The 23,951-nt window shown below is 38.6% G+C and overlaps 1 protein-coding gene across 4 annotated transcripts in view; it reads right to left on the reverse strand.

Annotated features, from left to right (window-relative positions):
* Positions 1-2,044: 2,044 nt before the first annotated feature.
* Positions 2,045-23,951, reverse strand: part of LOC134354972 (lysine-specific demethylase 4A-like) — a 98,361-nt gene continuing 76,454 nt past the window's right edge. For all 4 annotated transcript variants that reach the window (XM_063064551.1, XM_063064553.1, XM_063064552.1 and 1 more), the window contains exons 17-22: positions 16,240-16,348; positions 14,855-15,043; positions 11,730-11,900; positions 11,163-11,282; positions 6,983-7,075; positions 2,045-5,248 (exon numbers count right to left, since the gene is read on the reverse strand). In XM_063064551.1, coding sequence (XP_062920621.1) covers positions 5,108-5,248; positions 6,983-7,075; positions 11,163-11,282; positions 11,730-11,900; positions 14,855-15,043; positions 16,240-16,348 — 823 coding nt within the window. In that variant the 3' untranslated portion in view covers positions 2,045-5,107. The remainder of the gene's footprint in view (positions 5,249-6,982; positions 7,076-11,162; positions 11,283-11,729; positions 11,901-14,854; positions 15,044-16,239; positions 16,349-23,951) is intronic.

The raw sequence follows: 23,951 nt of genomic DNA on the forward strand, positions 1-23,951 counted from the left end.
CAAGACATCTGGCTGCTCTCCAAAATGACTCCATTATTCTAGTCACTCTGAATGGATCAAAATAAGTTCATCTTGACTGCACAAGACTCAAGCACACATTCCCCTACCTGCCAAGGACTAAAATTTTCTTTATTCACAAAGGATATTATAATTGAACCTTAATTTCAACTGCCAGGTAACAGTTGTGTGTGTCAAAAGTTGATATAGGTGTTCCAATTGTTGCACACTGAAAAAGTTTTTTATTGAAAAGATAGAGATCAGTTATGGTGCAAATGTTTAGACCTATCATCCCCAAATATTAATGGATTTGTTTTAAATTATTAACTCATATTGATTTAGAAAACAACCTACACCATTTGTCAAGCAGTCATTTCTTTGAACTTTTCCAACATGCCTACTCTGTGAAAAATTTCCCCAGTCCTTTCACTAAGGTGACAAAATAGTTTACAGACATTATGCGCCCGAAGCACTACCTTGAACTGTATCAAGGAATGATGGGCACAAATAGATGAGTTATTAACCAAATGAAAAAGATTACTCCATTGATTATCTGAAAATGACTCCTAAAATTCCAATTCCCAAGCATGTTTAAGTTTATCATTAGATATCATTCGTGAATTCAATAACCGTTTATAGATTATAGCTATCAACCCTTTTTGAAATGGTTTAAACTGAAAGAGAACATCTGTCAAATTAAGTGGATAAATAGAAGGGTAATTTGTCAACAAACCACGTAAAAAAATCCTAATTTGTAAATATTAAAAAAAATGTACATTAGATAAATCATATTTATCCACTAACTGAGAAAAAGACAGTAAACAATTCCCTAAAAACAAATCTGCAAAAGTATTCCCTTGGTTTTCCAAACTAAAAAGGCCTTATTCAAAATTGATGGTTAAAAAAATAAAGATGGATATTACTAGAAAGAATAAAATTATTTAACTCAAAAAATCTACCAAACTGAAACCAAATTAAGTGTGTCGAAAGTAGATATAGGTGATCCAATATAATTGTTGCACACTGGAATAGTTTTTCATTGAAAAGATAGAGATCAGTTATGGTGCTGTAAATGTTTAGACCCATCATCGCCAAATATTAATGGATGTTTTAAATTATTAACTCATATTGATTTAGAAAATAACCTACACCATTTGTCAAGCAGACATTTCCTTGAACTTTTCCAACATGTCTGTTCTGTGAAAAATTTCCCCAGTCCTTTGACTAAGGTGACAAAATAGTTTGTCTACTTCTTAAACAACAGGAATTCTGCAGATGCTGGAAATTCAAGCAACATACATCAAAGTTGCTGGTGAACGCAGCAGGCCAAGCAGCATCTATAGGAAGAGGCGCAGTCGACGTTTCAGGCCGAGACCCTTCGTCAGGACTAACTGAAGGAAGAGTGAGTAAGGGATTTGAAAGCTGGAGGGGGAGGGGGAGATGCAAAATGATAGGAGAAGACAGGAGGGGGAGGGATAGAGCCGAGAGCTGGACAGGTGATAGGCAAAAGGGGATACGAGAGGATCATGGGACAGGAGGCCTAGGGAGAAAGACGGGGGGGGGGGTGACCCAGAGGATGGGCAAGAGGTATATTCAGAGGGACAGAGGGAGAAAAAGGAGAGTGAGAGAAAGAATGTGTGCATAAAAAGGAGTAACAGCTGGGGTACGAGGGGGAGGTGGGGCCTAGCGGAAGTTAGAGAAGTCAATGTTCATGCCATCAGGTTGGAGGCTACCCAGTCTACTTCTTGTAACCTTTATAATAATGAGGGTGCTGACTGTTTTCTCAATTGGTAAGCTGTTACTGAATTCTTCTAACAGCAATTGCCTTGGATTCCTTGACAACTCAACTCTGGCTTTCAATGAAAGGAACTGGCTTCTTGAAAAGCAAGGCTGTTGAGCCCAGAAAATTACACAATTTAAAGTCTCTTGCTTTCCTCCTCCCACAATGAAATTACATACTCATAACCCAAGTATGCCATGATTAATAAATCATAAGATAACTTTGATATCTTCCAAGATTTATAGTAATTGAATCAAAGACTCAAAGACAAAAAGACATTTATTGACTGTAAATCATTTCAATGTGTTCTTATTTTCCTAAACAATCACAGCAAGCCATTTAAACTTCATGTTGCATTAACTAATACAGTTGTTTTTATAGATCAATACAATCAATTGCTGTACAGACTCCTGAGATGGTTGTAGTGTAGACTGTAGGTCTCTCAGATGAGACATAATGGTCAAAGAACTGTTCAATTATTTCAGAAAGAGGCAAGATGCCATGAAATTTTAGTTGGATGCTTTTTAAAGCACCTCCCCGAAGGTTGCAATATTTTACAATCAAATAATATTTGTTAATCAGTGGTACATTAAAGTATTTGAAAACTGAACAAATGCACCCACCTTTCTCTGCAATGTGCAACTTCTTCAGTATCGCTGGGAGAAAAGGATAACAACCGTTTAAAGAGCTCACGGTTCAAATATGAAATGCTGAATTGAGAAATATACACAATATTTTAATTTCTTTCTGTCTAAACAAATTGAAGACAAGATTCAGTATTATATTGAGAGTTTGGAGATTGGAGAAAATATTGTGGGAGGGAAAAATTCCAAGTAACACAAAGAAAATTGAAATAGACTACCTGTTAGATTTTTGCAGTTAATTATGGGGTAGATAAAAATAAAGGTCGATCCATTTTCAATTGCTCAATTTTTCCCCTTTAAGGTAACTAATATACAGAAAAGATTCCCAGAGAAGTTGTTGTTTTGGAATCAACAAACATATTTAAAACACAAACTGAATTGATCAATACATGTTACAAAAGGAAAATTTAAAATTAGAGTTATTAACTGCATTTACCCACAGCATCCAATTAAATGTCTTTAAAGTGACAATTAGCAGGTTATTTCAAGATAGAAGTCCATAATAGAGTAAAACATGCAAGTGCTTTGGAGGTAGAGCTCCTGATAGATCAAATGGGCTGCAAATATTCTTAACTCTTATTCAGGCCTTGAACAAGGTTTTGTCAACTTTAACTTCTTTGAAGAGAAAATGCAAACAAGACTGCATTAAAAATCACTTCACCTTATTTCATAAAAGAACTAATTGCACCGGATAGATAATGCTTTATTAAATGTACATTTTCCAGTGTGAAGCAATATTGGATGATAACCTATTATAAATGGGATGAAGTGAAAAAAAAAATTATCAGGATTCCAATAAATTAGAAACTACAAAGCCGAACTCTCATAGACGGAAATGATAAAATATGACAGAAAACATTAAAGTGTTTCCACAGCTGTAAACTCATTGCAAAGCTAAAATGAGATTCTCAAATTGGAACAAATAAAAGTGCAATAACCAAGGTGCCTTGAAGAAAAACTGTACCATGTGAATGGCTGTCACTTCAAAACATTTCCAAAAAAGATTTCATGAAATAATTCACCTCCCTTAACAGGCAACTCTTCATTTTTAGGAAGTGATTTTTCTAAAAACTAAAATTTATAAACTAAGAGCAAACTGGGCCGTTTACACAATTCTGAAATAAAAAAAGTTTAAATTGCTCCTTTCTACAATTGGTCTCCAGAGAGGACAAGTGAAAATCAGACTTGCTAATTAATCGAAACAGTTGAAATTGCCATTTATTTCTTCTCAATTATATTTTCAAATACAAACACTTGCAATTGCCAAAACCAAAGATTTTCAAAGGGGTTTCTATATTTTTTTTTGAAAAAGGGAGCAGCTCAGCTACTTACTACTGCATGCTTTCCCCATTAGGAAAGTAAGATTTTCAGGATACATACAATTAAATAAACACAATCATTTAAATTATGTTTTCCTTTTACAGTTAAATTCAACATTTAAATTTAGCATGCTTTTACTGTTAAGTTATCACAATATCAGATGGTATTGATGCAACTTCAAATATGTTGAACACAAAAGTACATCATGGTCTGTTGCATCAATTGATTAAGTTTTTAAAGACCAGTTTGGATTGTACAACCAAACTTGCAATGTTGTGTGCATTGTCCAACATCAGTCCCAACAGTCTACACCAAACCAACAGAACAAATAAAGAAAATTTTACAATGTAATTAAGTATGAATATTCCAATAAAAATTAATAATTGAATAAACAAATATAATTTGTAGTACAGATTAAAACTGCACAGAAGTCTAATACACAAGCGTTCACATATGATGAACAAATCCATTAGGAAGTCATGAAATGGCAGGTGGGGGTAGGGCAGTGGTGGTTTTTGAGAGAAATGAAAATGAATCCAGCTTTATTTTTAAGAATACACAATGGCCTTCTAGAGTTCATTTGCTACTTTATCAACACTTCCCCATTCAAGGTCTCAACTTTCTATTTACTGCCAAGGTGAACACTGAAATAAACTGCTACACTTAGAAGGGAAATGTTTTCTTTTTAAAAAAAATTGTCTAATCACCAATCAACCTAAAGTTTTAGGCTTCCCTATAAATACAGATAAGAGTTTTAACTCCAAGCACCGATTATGACCCTAGTTTCGGGCTAAATATAGTCAAAATGTATTCACATCTTCTAGAACTCATCATAGCTTCCACAGTGGGATTGGTTACATGGCTGTGGTGAATCAGCTATGCATCAGCCTTTACTGTACACATGTATCAGAGATTAGTTGGGCACTAAATTCCTTCTGATAGTTAATGTTAAGAAAATTAAGCAAATAGTGATTTGCAGTATTAAAAAGGTAATTGCTTTACTCTTTCTGAACATGGATGTTTAGTGTTGAAATTTAACCCCAAAACATTCTTTGTAACAGTACTCCTAGCTACTGAAGCCTCAATTAAAGACACTTCTTGATCCAGATTAATCTGCACTCTACAATGCAGCAGTCCGAAGCATGGCCAAAGAATGCGCAGAAACAACTTTGATGAAATCCCAAGATATTTGATACTTAAGTTCCAAGGGAGTGCTGTTAGAGAGGCACCTTCAGTAATGCAGAGTAGCCTTGATGCCAGAGAAATTAGAACTCAGATGCATTCACATATCTACAATACAACCATGTGCAAAAACCAGATTTGTCCCAATTGGTTTCCATAGATGAAGTTCTGAACAATTTCTGAATCACTCCATAATTGTACGGTACAGAGATGGCTCAACATAATCCCCACGATACCTGGAGTTCAAAACTCGCTGTCGCTTTGACACATGAGCAACCTCCTCTTCTGTAAAAATTCCAGTGAATCGCATGTCTGATGCTACAGACTGCAAGACAAGCAACAAATATTTTTAGTACACTAAAGGGTTTTACAACCACATTCCACAGACTTACGAATATTTGACAAAAGCATCAAAAATCTCACTTAGTGGGAACCAAGATGATGAAAAGCTTCACATCTGGAAAATTTCCATTTAATTAGAATGATGAGCAGACATGATAACACAATGCAGTGACAAAGAAATTTTGCCCATGTATTCAACCCAACTATTGAGTTTTGTAAATTTGCAGCTTTCCTGGGGAGGATGCTGCATAGCTGCAATTCTTCTGTTGTGATATGGGCAGCATCCAACATTACTCCACATCCATCACCCCTTAGCTTTGCAGCCTTTCAAAACATGGCCAGATGACACTTTCAAACTAGAGGTTCTGCTACTTATGAGGAAAAGCATTGAACACAATGCATCTGAGATATGTTTAATTCCCGTATCAGTTTTTTTACTCTCAAAACGGAAGAGGGTTTAAGTTTTTAAGACATTTTAACCCATATCTTCCAAAAGATAAAAAACAATATCAACAAAAAAAAACCATTAGACAGAAGGACCCAAACCTGAAGGTCAACAGCATCTTCCCCACTGCATTAAATTATTGAACTAATCAAAAAAAAAGCTAATATCACCTCAGACTATATTTCTTTTTATACTCTCCTTTAATTTACATCATTATGTTTATTGGCTGTGCAAGTTACATACAAATTATGTTCATTTAGGTTTGTCAAGTCAGTACTATATTGTCCTGCTGCTAAAAGCTAACTTTCATGGCATTTGTATCTTGGGAGTGCATAAACTTGAACTCTGACATGAAATACATTAATGCATATCACAAATAGATCAATTTGATGACATTTTTAAGGAGTTAGCTCATGTGAGTGAATGGATAATTTCAAGGATAATCCCATCTGGGGTGACATATCAACAAAAAGGACAAAACTTTGTCTTGTAGAGGGGACTAAAGCTCTGTACAGCAATCTTCTAAAGTTACAGAATGTATTTTGCTTCTCAAACCCTTCACCCATACATACAAAATGTACGTGGGTGAACAAGGAAATGAAATAGAATGTGAAAGAATCTGACAAAAAAGTACTTGCACTCATTAACTACTTTTTAAAAATAAAGTTGCCTTCATGCAAGCGATTTAATAAACAGGCTTTATGTGGTTGATGCTGATAGTTCATTTCTTTTGAAAAAGGTAACTCTAGAAATCAAGACCATAGTTTCGGGATAAAGTCTCATTCATTAAAGGCAGACAAAGGACTGATTTATTCCCTTAAAATACAATGTATATTTGGAACTATGCATCACTGAAAGCTGTAGAAACAGAGGCATCTAATGTATTTTCAAGGTAGAACTTGGGATCAGTGGAACTGAAACAAAGTTGAGATCAGCTAACATTTTACTGAGAAGCAGAACAAGTTCAAGGGCTACATATCCTTCCCTTAATTCTATTTTCATTTTATCAATGATTTTCAGAAGCAATACTTACATAATCAAACCCAGAAAACAAAAAGTTATAACAATCAAGTATACAGATTGTCATTTCAAGCAATATGCAGATTAAATACTGTTTTTCTCTATCCTTGTCAAAATAAACAGTACAAACCATTTCAGTGGCAGGCATACGATCACCTTAAACTGTGAAACCATTGCTCTTCCAGGAAGTCATCACCCAACAAGTGTGAAAAAAACACGATTGCATTGGAGAGGAAGTTGCTACATACTTACCAGTCTAGACTTGACTTTTTTGGGAAGTTCCTCATTTAGAGTGTACACATCTTCCCTTTTAACCATTAATTGAGAAGCATCTTCAAATTCCACCTGAAAGGATAATAAAGCAATAATGAAAACTCAATTTGAAACTTAGCATTTAGAAAGACAAGATTGATAGAAATAATTTATGGTGGTTTTGACAGATTTATACATTCTGCACCTATATTGTTAATTTTCCACACCAAGGACCAATAAATCAATTACTGAAAATATTAGAGAAATCCTGTTCAATATGGTCAAGATTCTGAAATAATTAATCCAAAGTTATCAAAGCACAAAACTTAAAATCTACTGGATATACAAATGATGCAGTGTGGGAAGAAACTGTACAAAATATAAATGCACTGATGTTAAAAAGGAATCACGGGAGAAATGTTTACAGCGATTAATACCTACATAATTATTTGCCTACATATCAAACTGTTTTGCCCTTCAACCAGATCGCTATACACAGTGCTGAATAAGTACTGCCCCACCCACCGGAAGTTTTCAAGTTTTATTGTTTTACAACACTGAATCACAGTGGATTTGCTTTTTTGACACAGATCAACAGAAAAAATACTCTTTCGTGTCAAAGTTAAAACAGATCTCTGCAAAGTGATCTAAATTAATTACAAATTTAAAACACAAAATAATTGGTTGCATAAGTATTCAAACTCTTCAAGTCAGTATTTAGTAGATGCACCCTTGGCAGCAATTACAGCCTTGAGTCTGTGCAGATAAGTTTCCATCAACTTTGCACCTCTGGACACCACAAATTTTCCCCATGCTTCTTTACAAAACTGCTAAAGCTCTGTCAGATAGCATGGGGAATGTGGAAACAGCCCTTTTCAAATCCATCCACAAATTTTCAATTGGATTGAAGTCTGCCATTCAGGTGCAGCTTTGGCTTTATGCTTGGGGTCATCGACTTGCTGGAAAACAAATCTTCTCCCAAGTCACAGTTCTCTTGCATACTGAATCAGGTTTTCCCTCCAGGGTTCCCAGTATTTTTCTGTATTCATTTTACCCTCTACCATCACAAGCCTTCTAGGGACAGCTGCAGTGAAGCATCCCCATAGCATGATGCAGTCACCACCATGCTTCATGGTAGGGATGGTAAGGTTTTGATGATGTGTGGTGTTTGACATGCCAAATATAGCATTTAGTCTGATGGCCAAAAAGCTCAATTTTGGTTTCATCAGACCAGACTTTTCTTCCAGCTGACTTCAGAGTCTCCTACATGCCTTCTGGCAAACTCTAGACGAGATTTTTTTCCCCAACAGTGGCTTTCTCTTTGCCACTTTCCAATAAAGCTGCAACTGGTGAAGCATGCAGGAAACAACTGTTACATGCACAGTCTCTCCCATCTCAGCCACTGAAGCTTGTAACCCCTCAAGGGTTGGTGGCCTCCATCACTAGTCCCCTTCTTGCACAATCACTCAGTTTTTGTGGATGGCTCGCACTAGGTAGATTTACAGTACCATATTCTTCCCAGTTCTTGATGACTGACCTATTTTTACTACAATCAATTGAAACACCTTGACTGCACATACGTCTCCAAAATCAGATCTCCTTTTAACTAATTATGTGACTTCTAAAACCAATTGACTGTACTAGTGCTGATTTAATGTCATATTCAAGGGGGTGAATATATATGCAATCAATTATTTTGTGTTTTACAATTGTAATTAATTTAGATCTGTTTTTACTTTGACACGAAAGAGTCTTTTTCTGTCGATCAGAGCCAAAAAAGCCAAATTAAAGCCACGGTGGTTCAATGTTGTAAAACAATAGAACATGAAAACTTCAAAAAAGAGTGAATACTATTTATAGGCACTGTATTTAGTTATGTTCCTAATAAATACCACATTAATTGCTCAAAAATTTTAAAAAATACAGTCCTTTACCATAGCGTTGGAGAAGGATACGAGCAGACAAGTTAGGAAAGTGTTTAGTTGGAGTAAGGGGAAATATGAAGCTATCAGGCAGGAACTTGGAAGTACAAATTGTGAGCAGATGTTCTCAGGGAAATGGACGGCAGAAATGTGGCAAATGTTCAGGGGATATTTGCAAGACGTTCTGCATAGGTACATTCCAGTGAGACAGGGAAAGGATGATAGGGTACAGGAACCATGGTGTACAAAGGCTGTTGAAAATCTAGTCAAGGAAAGCTTACGAAAGGTTCAAAAACTTAGATAATGATAGAGATGGAGAAAATTATATGGCTAGCAGGAAGGAGCTTAAGAATGAAATTAGGAGAGCCAGAAGGGGTCATGAGAAGGCCTTGGTGAGTAGGATTAAGGAAAATCCCAAGGCATTCTACAAGTATGTGAAGAGCAAGAGGATAACATGTGAGAGAATAGGATCAATCAAGTGTGACAGTGGAAGTGTGTATGGAACAACCAGAGGAGGTAGTGGAGGTACTTATACTTTGCTTCAGTATTTACTATGGAAAAGGACCATGGCGATTGTAGGGATGACTTACAGCAGACTGAAGGTTGAGCATATACATATTAAGAAAGAGGAGCTTTTGGAAAGCATCAAGTTGGATAAGTCACCAGGACCTGACGAGAATTACTCCAGGCTACTGTGGGAGGCGAGGAAGGAGATTGCTGAGTCTCTGGTAATGATCCTTGCATCATCAATGGGGATGGGAGAGGTTCCAGAGGATTTGAAGCTTGCAGATGTTGTTCCCTTATTCAAGAAAGGGAGTAGAGATAGCCCAGGAAATTATACACCAGTGAGTCTCATTTCAGTGGTAGGTAAGTTGATGGAGAAGATCCTGACAGGCAGAATTTATGAACATCTGGAGAGGCATGATATGATTAGGAATAGTCAGCATGGCTTTGTCAAAGGCAGTTGGTGCCTTTCAAGCCTGATTGAATTTTTTGAGGATAACACTAAACATGTTGATGAAGGTAGAGTGGTAGATGTAGTGTATATGAATTTCAGCAAGGCATTTGATAAGGTACCCTATGCAAGGCTTATTGAGCAAGTAAGGAGGCATGGGATCCCAGAGGACCTTGCTTTGTGGATCCAGAATTGGCATGCCCACAGAAGGAAAAGAGCAGTCATAGACGGGTCCTATTCTGCGTGGAGGTCAATGATCAGTGTTGTGCCTCAGTGATCTGCTCTGAGACCCCTTCTCTTCGTGATTTTTATAAATGACCTGCATAAGGAAGTAGAGGGATGGGTTAGTAAATTTGCTGATGACACAAAGGTTGGGGGTGTTGTGGATAGTGTGGAGGGCTGTGAGAGGTTACAGCGGGACATTGATAGGATGCAAAACTGGGTTGAGAAGTGGCAGATGGAGTTCAACCTAGATAAGTGTGAGGTCGTTCATTTTGGTAGGTCAAATATGATGGCAGAATATAGTATTAATGACTCTTGGCAGCGTGGAGGATCAGAGAGATCTTTGGGTCCAAATTCATAGGACACTGAAAGGTGCTATGCAGCTTGACTCCGTGGTTAAGAAGGCATACGGTGTATTGGCCTTCATCAATCGTGCGATTGAGTTCAAGAGCTGAGAGGTAATGTTGCTGCTATATAGGACCCTGGTCAGACCCCAGTTGGAGTACTGTGCTTAGTTCTGGTCACTTCACTACAGGAAGGATGTGGAAACTATATAAAGGGTGCAAAGGAGATTTACAAGGATGTTGCCTGGAATGGGGGGAATGCCCAATGAGAATAGGTTGAGTGAACTCAGCCTTTTCTCCTTGGAGCAACGGAGGATAAGAGGTGACCTGATTCAGGTATGTAAGATGACGAGAGGCATTGATTGTGTGGATAGTCAAGAGGTTTCTTCCCAGGACTGAAATGGCTAGCACAAGAGGGCACAGTTTTAAGGTGCTTGGAAGTAGGTACAGAGGAGATGTCAGGGGTAAGTTTTTTTTTTAAAATGCAGAGAGTGGTGAGTGCGTGGAACGGGCTCTCGGTGACAGTGGTGGAGGTGGATACAATAGGGTCTTTTAAGAGACTCTTGGATAGCCATGGAGCTTAGAAAAGTAGAGGGCCATGGGTAACCCTAGGAAATTTCTAAAGTAAGTACATGTCCAGCACAGCATTTTGGGACAAAGGGTCTGTATTGTGCTGTTGGTTTTCTGTTTCTACAACACCTGAACTATTGGCAAAAGTACTTTAATTTGTTTCCTACCTGGTACAGCTGTATAACATGTGATGCTACAAATTGGGCTCCATATACGAGTCCGTCAGTCCATCTGACTTGTACCACCTCTCCTTCTGCAGGAGGTCCCAATCGCAGACAGTCACGACTCTGAAAATTAGCATTACTTAGAAAAGTCAAAAATTTTTACTCTTTTTACACAATCAATGTTAATCTTTAGAAGAATGCAAACACAGATCAGATTCTACTTTGTGTTATATTCAATGAACATTTAACATAATTCCTTTTTTAACATAAATTAATTCTTTTAAAAAAAAATCAATGGACTTGAAAACAGACAAATTATTTTTGGCTATTGAACTTCATCTTTATGCATAGTGTATCAGTGTGTGTGTAGTTTTGTTCGTTTTGCTTATATTAAAATAGTTTTATGGCAAACAGAACTTGTGGAGGATAAACCATTTGTGCTTTTTGATCAGGCAGGTTTTCCTGATAGTGTGAGACTGTTTAACAAATGTTGTTATCTTGGTTTTGGAATCAAGGGCACACAACTTCAGTCACAAGCTATTTTGCATTGTAACAAAAATCACAACCTACCACAATGTCCTCTGGATACAAGTTGTCACTGAAGGAACCATCATCGAAATTCACTTCATAGAAGGTTTCTTTACTCAATCCAACCACCTCACATTGGTAAAAGCGCCCATTTTTGTGTTTTGAGATGACCTTCTGCCCAACTTCAATCTCATTTAAAGCTGATTTAGAACGCTATGGAAAAATTAAACAAAATTTTTATTTTATTTAGAGATGCAGTGTGGAGTAGGCCCTTCTGGCCCTTCGAACTGCACCACCACTGCAACCCCTGATTGAACCCCAACCTGGTGATGGGACAATTTACAATGACCAATTAACCTACGTAGTATGTCTTTGCAACACACATCAAAGTTGCTGGTGAACGCAGCAGGCCAAGCAGCATCTGTAGGAAGAGGTGCAGTCGACGTTTCAGGCCGAGACCCTTCGTCAGGACTAACTGAAGGAAGAGTGAGTAAGGGATTTGAAAGTTGGAGGGGGAGGAGGAGATCCAAAATGATAGGAGAAGACAGGAGGGGGAAGGATAGAGCCAAGAGCTGGACAGGTGATAGGCAAAAGGGGATACGAGAGGATCATGGGACAGGAGGTCCGGGAAGAAAGGCAAGGGGGGGGGACCCAGAGGATGGGCAAGAGGTATATTCCGAGGGACAGAGGGAGAAAAAGGAGAGTGAGAGAAAGAATGTGTGCATAAAAATAAGTAACAGATGGGGTACCAGGGGGAGGTGGGGCCTTAGCGGAAGTTAGAGAAGTCAATGTTCATGCCATCAGGTTGGAGGTGACCCAGACGGAATATAAGGTGTTGTTCCTCCAACCTGAGTGTGGCTTCATCTTGACAGTAGAGGAGGCCGTGGATAGACATGTCAGAATGGGAATGGGATGTGGAATTAAAATGTGTTGCCACTGGGAGATCCTGCTTTCTCTGGCGGACAGAGCGTAGATGTTCAGCAAAGCGGTCTCCCAGTCTGCGTCGGGTCTCGCCAATATATAAAAGGCCACATCGGGAGCACTGGACGCAGTATATCACCCCAGTCGACTCACAGGTGAAGTGTTGCCTCACCTGGAAGGACTGTTTGGGGCCCTGAATGGTGGTAAGGGAGGAAGTGTAAGGGCATGTGTAGCACTTGTTCCGCTTACACGGATAAGTGCCAGGAGGGAGATCAGTGGGGAGGGATGGGGGGGGACGAATGGACAAGGGAGTTATCTAGGGAGCGATCCCGGCGGAATGCAGAGAGAGGGGGGGAGGGAAAGATGTACTTAGTGGTGGGATCCCGTTGGAGGTGGCGGAAGTTACGGAGAATAATATGTTGGACCCGGAGGCTGGTGGGGTGGTAGGTGAGGACCAGGGGAACCCTATTCCTAGTGGGGTGGCAGGAGGATGGAGTGAGAGCAGATGTCTTTGACTGTGGGAGGAAACCAAAGCACCTGGGGAAAAACCCATGTATCCCATAGGAAGGATGCACATGGAGACTCCTTACAGATGATGCTGGATTTGAACTCTGGCACCCTGAGCTGTAATAGTACAGTGGTAACCGCTTTACTACTGTGGCACCCATCTTTTAAGAGTTCCATTGATCTCAATTGTCCGGCAAAGGAAGATAACAAAAAATCCATTTTGCATGTTAATTAATGACCAGATGGTGAGCCAGTACCAGGACATTTAATAGCAGCTGCTATAGGTTAGATCTGCCTTTATACCTTAAAACATAATTTCATCACAAAGCTGCAGCCATGGAACAGGGCTTTTGGATCAAACAGGCAAGATACAAACTAACAAGATGAGCAAAATAAACAATAGCCAGAAAATTAGTGAATTAAATGCCAAAATTACATACATAAATTTCATTTTTATTTAGTGCAGATGCAGCTTAGACCAGGCCCTTCTGGCCTAATGAACAAACCATCGATTTAACCCTAGCCTAATCACAGTATAATTTACAATGACCAATTAACCTACTAACTGGTAGGACTTTGGAAAGTGGGAGGAAACCTGAGCACCTAGAGGAAATTAATACATTCACAGGGAGGAAGTACAAACTTTTTACAGACAGCGTTGGAATGGAACACTAAACTCCAACGACGCAAGCTGTAATAGCGTTGATCTAACCACTATGCTGCTGTACAAAAATGAACACCAGAATTTAAGTACTACGTCTCAGATTTCAGTGGTAGTACGATTGAAGTAGTATTTGGGATCTTTGTCTTTATATATAGGGGAAGACTACAAAAAGTATGCTATAAAATAAAGGTTAAGCCTCAGGTAGAGCATTTTGTTCTATTTAGGACCAGACATTAGGAAGTATTTCACAACCATGGCGAAGATAACGAGGAAATTCAGTAGAATGGTACAAAGAGAACGAAACATGGAAGAGCAGACTGTTCTCCATGGACCACCTGTCTTTAAAAAGATCAACTTAAAGATTTTCATGAATATTTAAAATTTAGTAGTTAGAAAGAAACTGCTTTCAGCAGCAGCAGAATTGCCAACAAGAGGCCACAAATTTAAAGCAACTGACACAAGGACATTTAAAAAAATTGGAATGCATGGCCAGAAAAGGATGACGAAAATGATTTCAATAAAGTTAAGAGAATTAGTTAAGTATACTGAGATGTGTTTGGCTAAGGAGGAGAAAGAGAAAAAGATTTTAATGTCAAAAGGTTGGTACATTATTGATGGTTGCATGACAACCTTTCAAGCCACAACACTGTACAACTGCACTCAATAGCTTAAGGAGATATCTTGAAATGCACAACACTCAAGCCTATCACCTGCAGTGTGGCAAAAATCTGCAGGCTTTCCTTTCATTGGCTTCACTGCAGGGCAGCAATATCAGAATTTCAGGAATAGAAATGATTCAAAACATCTTGGTGAAGTACTGACGAGAGCGAGGTGAATGGCTACATTCATTCTTTGACACTTGTAGAGGCATTGAAAACGGGGTTCAATGGAACAAAACAGATTTCTAATCAGCAACCGTCATACCAATATTTTTCCAAGGATGCTAAATACCAAGGTACCCTTGTCCATCATCCTACAATTTTCCCGTAACAGCAATTAGTAAAACTTAATTTATTTGACAAGTATGGGAATTCTGCCCAGCAGCAATAATCTACTGCTGTAAAGCAGCACCTACCTCTGCTTGACTGGGTGTCTTGTGCCGACAGCAGGTGATGAAGACTACATACGGCCAGTCATCAGGTTGCATGATGACTCCAGCAGCATAGGCACAGGTCACATGAAAAGAAGTGGGGCAACGACCATGGGAGCACTGCACACAGCAACCACCAGTCTTTTTCATTCTCTTTTTACAGTAGAAGCATTTCTGTAAATGGCCAATGTTATACCATTGATAAAGCATATGCAGTTTTAAAAGAGTGCACAATGACTGAGGTACAGAAATAGCAAGGGACATTAACACGTGTAATAAAAACTACAATCAAACTTTTGTACAGTGTAGTCTAAGCCTGAATGTTGTTCTTACTGCTTGAATATTACTTGTGAAAAGGCAAAACTGTTGCCAGCACAAAACAGTATGACCACCTCCCTCTGACAGTCAATGGCTTTTCAATGCAGTATCGGCTATTAATGATGACCTTATTACACCAGTGACAACACTGACCAGAAACCAAGAAGAACCAGCCACATAAATACTCTAGCTATAAAGCTGGTCAGAGCTTATTACTTGTGATTCAATTTGGTGTTAATTCCCTTCCAGATTCCTGAAGGCTTCATCACAAAGACTGAATTACCAGTACTATGATTGTAACTACATTGTAGAGTGTATCATATTCTGATTCATGTGTAGTCTTAAGTCAACTTTGTGGGTAATTAAGGACGGTACATCCTGGTGCCAAAAAATAAATGGGGTAGTTTCGTTCGGTATAGAGCGAGTGAGAGAGCATGAGAGCGAGAGCGAGAGCGAGAGAGAGAGCGAGCGAGAGAGAGAGCGAGAGAGAGAGCGAGAGAGAGAGAGAGAAACCAGGAGATCACACTGGATAAAATAGTATAGAGCTATTTATTGTGTTTTCTGGTAGATATCTTGTTGTAAATATATGCAGTTTCTTTTTGCTATTTTCACTAATTTTTTATAAGTTTGATTTTTGATGTACTTAATAACATCCATGCACTATAATGCTAACTGACTCCAGCTAGTTTTTCCTTGGTCATAACCCAGATATTGTAACAACATGTACAACGGGAAAAAAATCCAGTTGGAAACTTAATCATGTGAAGCCTAATGATGCACTTATCATCTATTTCCTGCAAAATAGATTGTTTGCCATGGATCCCTACTCTTGGAAGAGTGCATGCTTTCCTCTATTTGTCAAGGATAGCTTTGAATGTCTCCATGGCCAAAAATGAACTCTGGGATTGACAGTATGTCAATGACAGTGGCAGAACAAATTAGAAACTACCTGATGTGGGTAAGTGATCAAAATAGTACCACATATCTGGGTTTATAACTTGTAGCGTTTGCCAGTGGCACTTGCTTTAAGACACTAAGCACATGACTCGTACCAGTTTCCAGCGAAGTGGTGGTATTGGGCTGACATCCACAGGACGGCGTTCTGCGACATTCACAAACCGAACCTCCTGCACTGCAACAGCACACATTAGGTGTACCCACCTGTACAAAAAAAAGGTATATTTAAATAGATAATCCAAAGATGGAACTGTGTTTGTTCAAATCCGTTCAATGTATTCCAAAGATACTTACAATGTATATTTAAATGTTATTCTGAAATATTTCTGGTATACAGTACGCATGTGTTCTATATATTCAATTAACATCATTGCCTGTTTTCATGACACTGTGTATCTTATGCCAATCTACAGTGCGAGGGGAAATATTTTCATTAAGTTTTTGTTAGATTACTTCAGGGTGCATTCGCATCAACATTTTATTCATCCTCAGCCTCTGGTACTAATCATTCCTTTTTAAACACTGAAGTAAATCCTATTATCCCTTTGACTACTCCTGTCACTCTCACCTTTGCTCTTCAAAAAAAACTTTCAGATTCAAAAAACTTTATTGTCATTCTAACCGTACATCAGCTCTGCAGGGCAGACTGAGACAGCGTTTCTCAGGAGCAGTGCAATCATAACATAACAAATGCAACACTAAATAATAAACATAACAATAAATAGTAAAACACAACAGCCACATGTCAGTTAAAATCAAGTTATAAGCGTCCAGTGCAAGTTAAAAGTGTCCAAAGCAGAGTCAGGTGGAGCAGCTATTTAGCAGTCTGACTGCCTGTGGGAGGAAGCTGTTTAGTAGCCTTGTGGTTTTAGTTTTGATGCTCCTGTAATGCTTGCCTGATGGCAGAAGAACAAACAGTTCATGGAGAGGGTGGGAGGGGTCTTTAATTATGTACCATGTCTTCTGGAGGCATCGACTCTGAAAGAGGTCTTGGACAGAAGGTAGGGAGACCCCAATAACCTTCTCTGCTCCCCTAACCACCCTTTGCAAGGCTTTTTTGTTGACAGCACTGCAGCTGGAGTACCAGGTTGTGATGCAAAAGGTCAGCACACTCTCAACCACGCCTCTGTAGAATGTAGTTAAGATTTTAGCGGGGAGTGATGCTTGTTTAAGCTTCCCCAGAAAGTGGTCCCTGCTGGGCCCGTTTCATAATCCCAATGGTGTTCCTGGACCAGGTGAGATTGTCCGAGATCTGCACCCCAAGGAACCTGATGTTTTCCACTCTCTCCACTGTGGAGCCGCTGATGCTGAGGAATGTGTGCTCAGGCTGAGATGGTCTGAAATAGATGATCATCTCCTTGGTTTTGGTGACATTAAGCATCAAGTTGTTATCCCTGCACCAGCTCTCTTGGTGTTTGACCTCTTCCCTGTACATTGTTTCATCATTTTTGCTGATGAGCCCCACCACTGTGGTATCATCAGCAAATTTTAATGATCAGGTTCTCCTTGAATCTGGCTGCACAGTCATGTGTTAGCAGTGTAAACAGCAATGTGCTAAGCACACAAGCTTGTTCACAAGCTCAATTTTCCTGCCAGACTCTTCCAACTGTTTCTGTATCCCATTTCTCCAGTATTTAAACACAAATCACTCTACAGTTTTGATTCACTCCTGAACATAGTTAATACTTTCTAATCCATAATGCAAAAACATGCACTCCACTGAAGTCTCATTAGGGGTCCAAGACAGGTCTCTCACACTACTACTACACTTTGTTTTTTTAAAATTTTATTTTTTTATTTGGATAAGGTATTCACAAGTAGTACACAAACTTTTTTACATATAAAAACCTTTTCCATTTTTTATATATGTATAAATCTATATATATTTATACATTCACAGGTACACATTGATATTTGCTCCTACCCACAGACCTCCTCCTCATCCTCACACATCTAGTCATATTATAGCCCTCCGCAGGATGTATAATTAATTATAGAACTTCAAGGAACTCAAATTCTCAAATACAACCTAGTCTCACGTATAAACTGAATAATAGACTCTTCAATCAGATGTTGATTCTCTTGATGGCCAAAGACTTAATAGAAAACCAAAATAAATTTAAGCCAGATAGCCTCTTGAACACGCTTCTTTCAATTTTGTATCGATTACAACTCAGCAAAACATGCTGGACTGTCTCTGGACTACCACAGTCACATAATCCAGTAGGATGTTTTCCTATTATCTTTAAATAATAGTTTAGCCCACAATGCCCCAACCTAAGTCTTGTAAATTTCACCATATCTCTACGACTTAAAGTGTAAGAGTCTGAGACCTTTTTAGCTAGTGGGTGACTAGAAAAATAATGCCTGCCCCTTAATTCATTTTTCCAATCCTCCTGCCACTTCTTCTCTATACCTTTTTTAATCTGACTTCTCAATTCTGCTCTGCTTAGGGGAACTCTAATTTCTACTTGCCTGCTCTGTAAGGAAGACTTTACAATGCCATCCACAATTTCATTTCCCTTCACCCCAGCATGCCCTGGTATCCATGAAAGTCTAACTGCACAACCCATCTTCCCTACTCTAAACAACTCTAAGAGAATCTCAATAACTATGTCAGGACGAGCTTTTGATTTACTCCCTTTTATAGACTCTAAGGCAGCAGCAGAATCCGAACAGATGATAATCCTACGTGGTCGAGAGTCTTCTATCCACCATAAGGCCCTGTGGATTGCTAATAATTCTGTTGCAAAGACAGAAACACCATCTGAAACCCCGACCAATCTTAACTCCAAGTTGAGACACATACATCCCAAATCCTGCCCTACTGCTCTCTGGGTCCACTGAGCCATCAGTAAAAATCTTCAGATAAGATCCCCATTTATAATTTAAATATTCATTTGTGATCAACGCTGATGAAATTGCACTGCTTCCTTTAAACTGAAAAAGGAGGAATAGGTCTACTTGTTCTGGAAAGAGCCAAAAAGGGATGGGTGGCAAGCAAATTTGGTCAACTCAGTCAGTTTCAATTTCACAGCCCAGTTATTAACCAAATCTGAAAATGGTTATCTTTTAATTTTACCTTGGCACTCCGACTTCCCCTGCAAAGGACACTTTGGACAACTGTGATTGAATGCATTTAGTTTTACCCAATACTGCAGGCCCAGCTGAATTTGTCTTAAATGTAGAGGCACTTCTCCCATCTCCACACGTAATGCCGGGACTGATGTAGTTCTAAAAGCTCCACAACAGAGTCTAAGTGCTTTGGACTGTACAGTGTCTAGTTTTCCAAGCACTGCCATAGCAGCGGAACCATAAGCAATACAACCATAATCTATAACTGATCTAATCATAGCTAGATATATTAAGTACATAGTTTCCTGCCCTGCTCCCCAGTCGCATCCAGCAATACTTCTCATAACATTTAAAACTTTCTCACACTTTCCAATTGCTTTATCTATATGAATCCTCCAAGTAAGTCTTTCATCAAACCAGACACCGAAAAACTTGAATACCATGACTCTTTCTAGTGGAGAATCATATAGGCACAATTCACAATCAGGAATCTTTCTTCTATAGCCAAAAATCATGTATTTGGACTTAGAAGCAGAAATCCTGAAACCCCATTTATTAGCCCAGTTTTCAACTGATCTTAAAGCCTTTTGTACCTGCCTTAATATATACTTGATGTTTCTTCCTCTTTTCCAGGTTGCACCATTGTCTGCAAACAATGATTTGCCAAATCCTGTCCCTACCTGATCAAAGGTATCATTTATCATGACATTAAAAAGAACTGGACTAATGACACTTCCTTGAGGGGTACCATTACCTATTTTAACTGACTCGGAGCTTGTTCCGCCTATTCCTACCTGAATTGTCCTTTCCTTAAGGAAATCTTTGATCCAATTAAACATTCTACCTCTAATTACCGCATCATAGAGTTTAATTAATAAGCCATCCTTCCATAGCGAGTCATATGCTCTTTCAATATCTAGAAATACACTTACCTACTTCTATTTTGAAATGCTTTTTTAATATCATGATCTAAAAGGGCAATAGATTCCATTGATCTTCCAGTTCTAAAACCATTTTGATAGGGAGCAAAATGTCCCATATTTTCCAAAAAATAAACAAGTCTGTTGCTGACCATTCGTTCCATAATTTTACAAAGCACTGACCTTAAAGCTATAGGCCGACACAAACTAGGACTAGACACGTCCTTACCTGGCTTTAAAACTGGAACTACCACTGCATGCCTCCATTCTACTGGTAATTTTCCTTCTTTCCACACTGAATTAAACAATGCTAGAATTTCTATTAATACAGAGTCATCTAAATGCTTAAGCAATTCATAACATGGTCCATCCCTACCAGGAGAAGTGTTTGAACCTGACTGGATAGCTTCCTGCAATTCCTGAAGGGAGAAGAACAAATTTATGGAGCTAATATCATCCAAACTCCTGTCCAATTCCCAACTTTCCTTTAACATAATTTTCTTTCTCAAATCACCTAACTCTCCAGAACTGTGTACTGCTTGGAACACCTCTACAAACATATCAGCCTTTTCCTTATTGGTTACAGCTTCAGTATCTCCTTCCAGCAAAGCTGGGATAAATATATCCCTGACATTCTGTGAATGATCGTCCATAGCTGCTTTATAGGTGCCTCAGGGCACAGGGTTCCACAAAGTCTTCTCCAACTATCCCTCTTTGCATTTTTAATTACTCTCCTTACGACTGCTCTTTCCTTTTTATTCTCCATAACATTATCTAACACTGGGTACTTTCTTAATTTCCTGTAAGCTCTATTTCTGTTTCTTACTGCTATATCACAATTTTTATTCCACCACGGAACTAATGCTCCTGCATTAAGTACATTCCGTGGCGGAACAATCAACTGAGCAACTTCATGAATTATACAACAACGGGACTCATTCCAATCATCTATGAAGCCCTCGCTATTAATGTCTTTTATTATATCCACAGCTTTCTCCTGGTACTCATCCCAATGGGCCAGAGAAAAATTATACCTAGCAGACCTCTCCTCAAATTCTATGATCAAATTTCTACCAAATCTACATAATATAGGATAGTGATCACTTCCTAGTGTGTATCTGTCCATAGCATCCCATTCCCCAACCCTAGCTAAGTTTGAGGAAGTGATAGATAACTAAGTGACTACAAGTATTCTTTACAATATTAAATCTTGTAGGCCTTCCGTCATTTAGCAGTACCATATTGTATTCATCTAGAAACTCCTCTATTACCACTCCATTACTATCTTTACTTTCACAACCCTATATAGGATTATGGGCATTGAAATCTCCAACCCAGATTACTGGGGATCTTACCTTATTCATAATTTCATCCAAATCTGATAACATCATATTACCTGGATTATAAAAGTTAATCAAAGTTATTTGACCATGAGAGCTCCAAACCTCCACAGCCACAATTTCAAGGTTAGATTTAAAATCAAGTCTTCTAACCTGGAGTCCTGTTTTTATGAAAGTTGCACGCCCTCTACCAGACTTACCTGTTCTGTCAGCTCTCTAACTATCATATCCAGGGATCACAAAATCTAAATGAGGCTTTAACCATGTCTCCTGTATACAGATCAAATCAGGCTTGTCTTTAAAAGTTCCAACAAACCTTTTTAATTCTTGACCATCTGCAGATAAACTTCTTGCAATTCCATTGTAATATTAAAAACATCCAAATACTAATTATTGGCCTCTTCATCCACATAAAGCTCCTCCGTACTCTCTGATCCCGACAACTGGGAAGTATTCAGTGATTGTTTGTCTGTCATATACTCAGGTAATTTTTCTGGCAAAATGTTTTATATCAAGGAATCTCTCTGCAGTTCCAATAACTACCTTTATCATATCCGACCTCTTGGCTGTAGTTTTAGCCCCTACCAGTACATCAACAACAAACACCAAAAAAGACACTTTTAGTCATCAACAACATGCCTGAAAGAACCATAGTTGGAGAACTCGGAATGAACTGACTCCCCATTATTCCATCTTTTCTTTACTTATCCTTTGCTCTCTATCAACTTTCTTTACTGCTTCAGCATATGATATTTTTTGTTGGATACTAACATACTGAATCTGCTTTGCCTTACTAAAATACTCACATCCTCTGAACGCTGCTATATGGTCCCCTCCACAGTTACTGCACATAGGCACCGCTGCCTTACCTGCTTTAATATCATGATCCTCTCCACATTTCCTACATCTTCTTTTACCTCCACATGAACCAGCAACATGTCCAAATCTCTGACAATTATAACAGCGTAAGGGAGGCCTAATGTATTCTCTAACTTGATAAGACATGCACCCAAGATAGACTCTAGTTTGAAGAACATCACCTGCAAAAACCAGAAGAACAGGGGAATCCCAATTACTACTTTCTCTCGATTTTAATCGTTTGGCTTCAATCACTCGACCACCTTTAATATTGTCCAAAATTTCCTTTTCAGTCATGCCATACTAAATTCCTTTCTTTCAGAGTAATACACTCCACTTTCACAAAAAATTTTCCCACCATTTTAGCACTGTTATATTGGTCAGTATCTTTGCAACAAATTTTCAGCAATCCATTAGACAAAATCTTGGCCTGGAATCCTTTACCTATTTGGTTCTCTAATGCTGCTGCTGCCACTTTCAAAGGATTAAGGGCTCTAAATCCTCCTCCTCCTTCCTTCTGACCTTTAATTTTATACAGAACTATAAATTCCTCCAATTCACCCACTTTCCTCAATTTGTTGTCCCCCATTACTTCAGGTCTTTCACTTGATGCACCCCTTTTTTGGCTACCCTTACTTCTGGAGTATTCCACAGTCTCCCGCCCTCCCCCTTCAATCTCAACGCCCCCCTCTCCCTTTCGCAGCCATAGGCTACAAACTAACCCTTCCCAAACTACTAGGCTCCTCCATGCCAAAGTCCCCACCCACTCAATCAACAGCCCCAACTGCCCAGAAAGCCATTTACAGACATACTTATCCAATCCTTGCGTACTTATTTACTTAATTTTATCATTTTTTCCACCAAATCTTTTTCTTGTATTAATTCCACATTTTCCAGAAATAAAACAGTGAACATTCGAACCAAGGGAGGTTACGTTAACCCTATTACTATATTGATGAGGAAAGCAGTATGAACCTTTAGGAGAGTCATCTAAAGTCTGCTTGCATTGGGGTTATAAATTCAATCCATTTGTTCCAAATTTGATTTTTAAAAATTTCATTTTGAATTCTGAGAGAGTAAGTCATCTTTTCCATTTTAAATACAAACGTTCGTATTTCCAGAATAATTTCATGCCAATCTTCTAATGTAGGTGACGTTGGATTTAGCCACTTCCTGGTGATTGATTTCTTACTTGCCGCTAAAAGGGCCTGCAGCAGCTTTATATCTTTCTTCTGTTCCAAAAACAATACATGCCCCAAATAGAGAGTCTCCAAGTTCAGAGGTATCTGAGCCTTAAATACCTTAACTAATGTTCTGTGAATACCTTTCCAATATAAACTTAATTTAGGGCAATCCCAAAAAATATGGAAATGATTTGCCTCCTTGGAGCCACACCTTCTCCAACATACCACGTTAGTTATCCACACTTTGAAATTCCTTTTCTTACTCACATTCACACACAGATAAGAGAGAAAAAAAACATTGCCCTCTACAATCCTTCTCCCTACATCCCCTTTTCTATGTTTTTTTAAATTGAAATACAGTGTGGATTAGACCCTCTGGCCTTTTGAGCCATATTGCCCAGCAATTCCCCCCTGATTAATCCTAGCCCAA

Source organism: Mobula hypostoma, chromosome 12 (assembly GCF_963921235.1).
Source record: "Mobula hypostoma chromosome 12, sMobHyp1.1, whole genome shotgun sequence".
NCBI classification, from domain to species: domain Eukaryota; kingdom Metazoa; phylum Chordata; class Chondrichthyes; order Myliobatiformes; family Myliobatidae; genus Mobula; species Mobula hypostoma.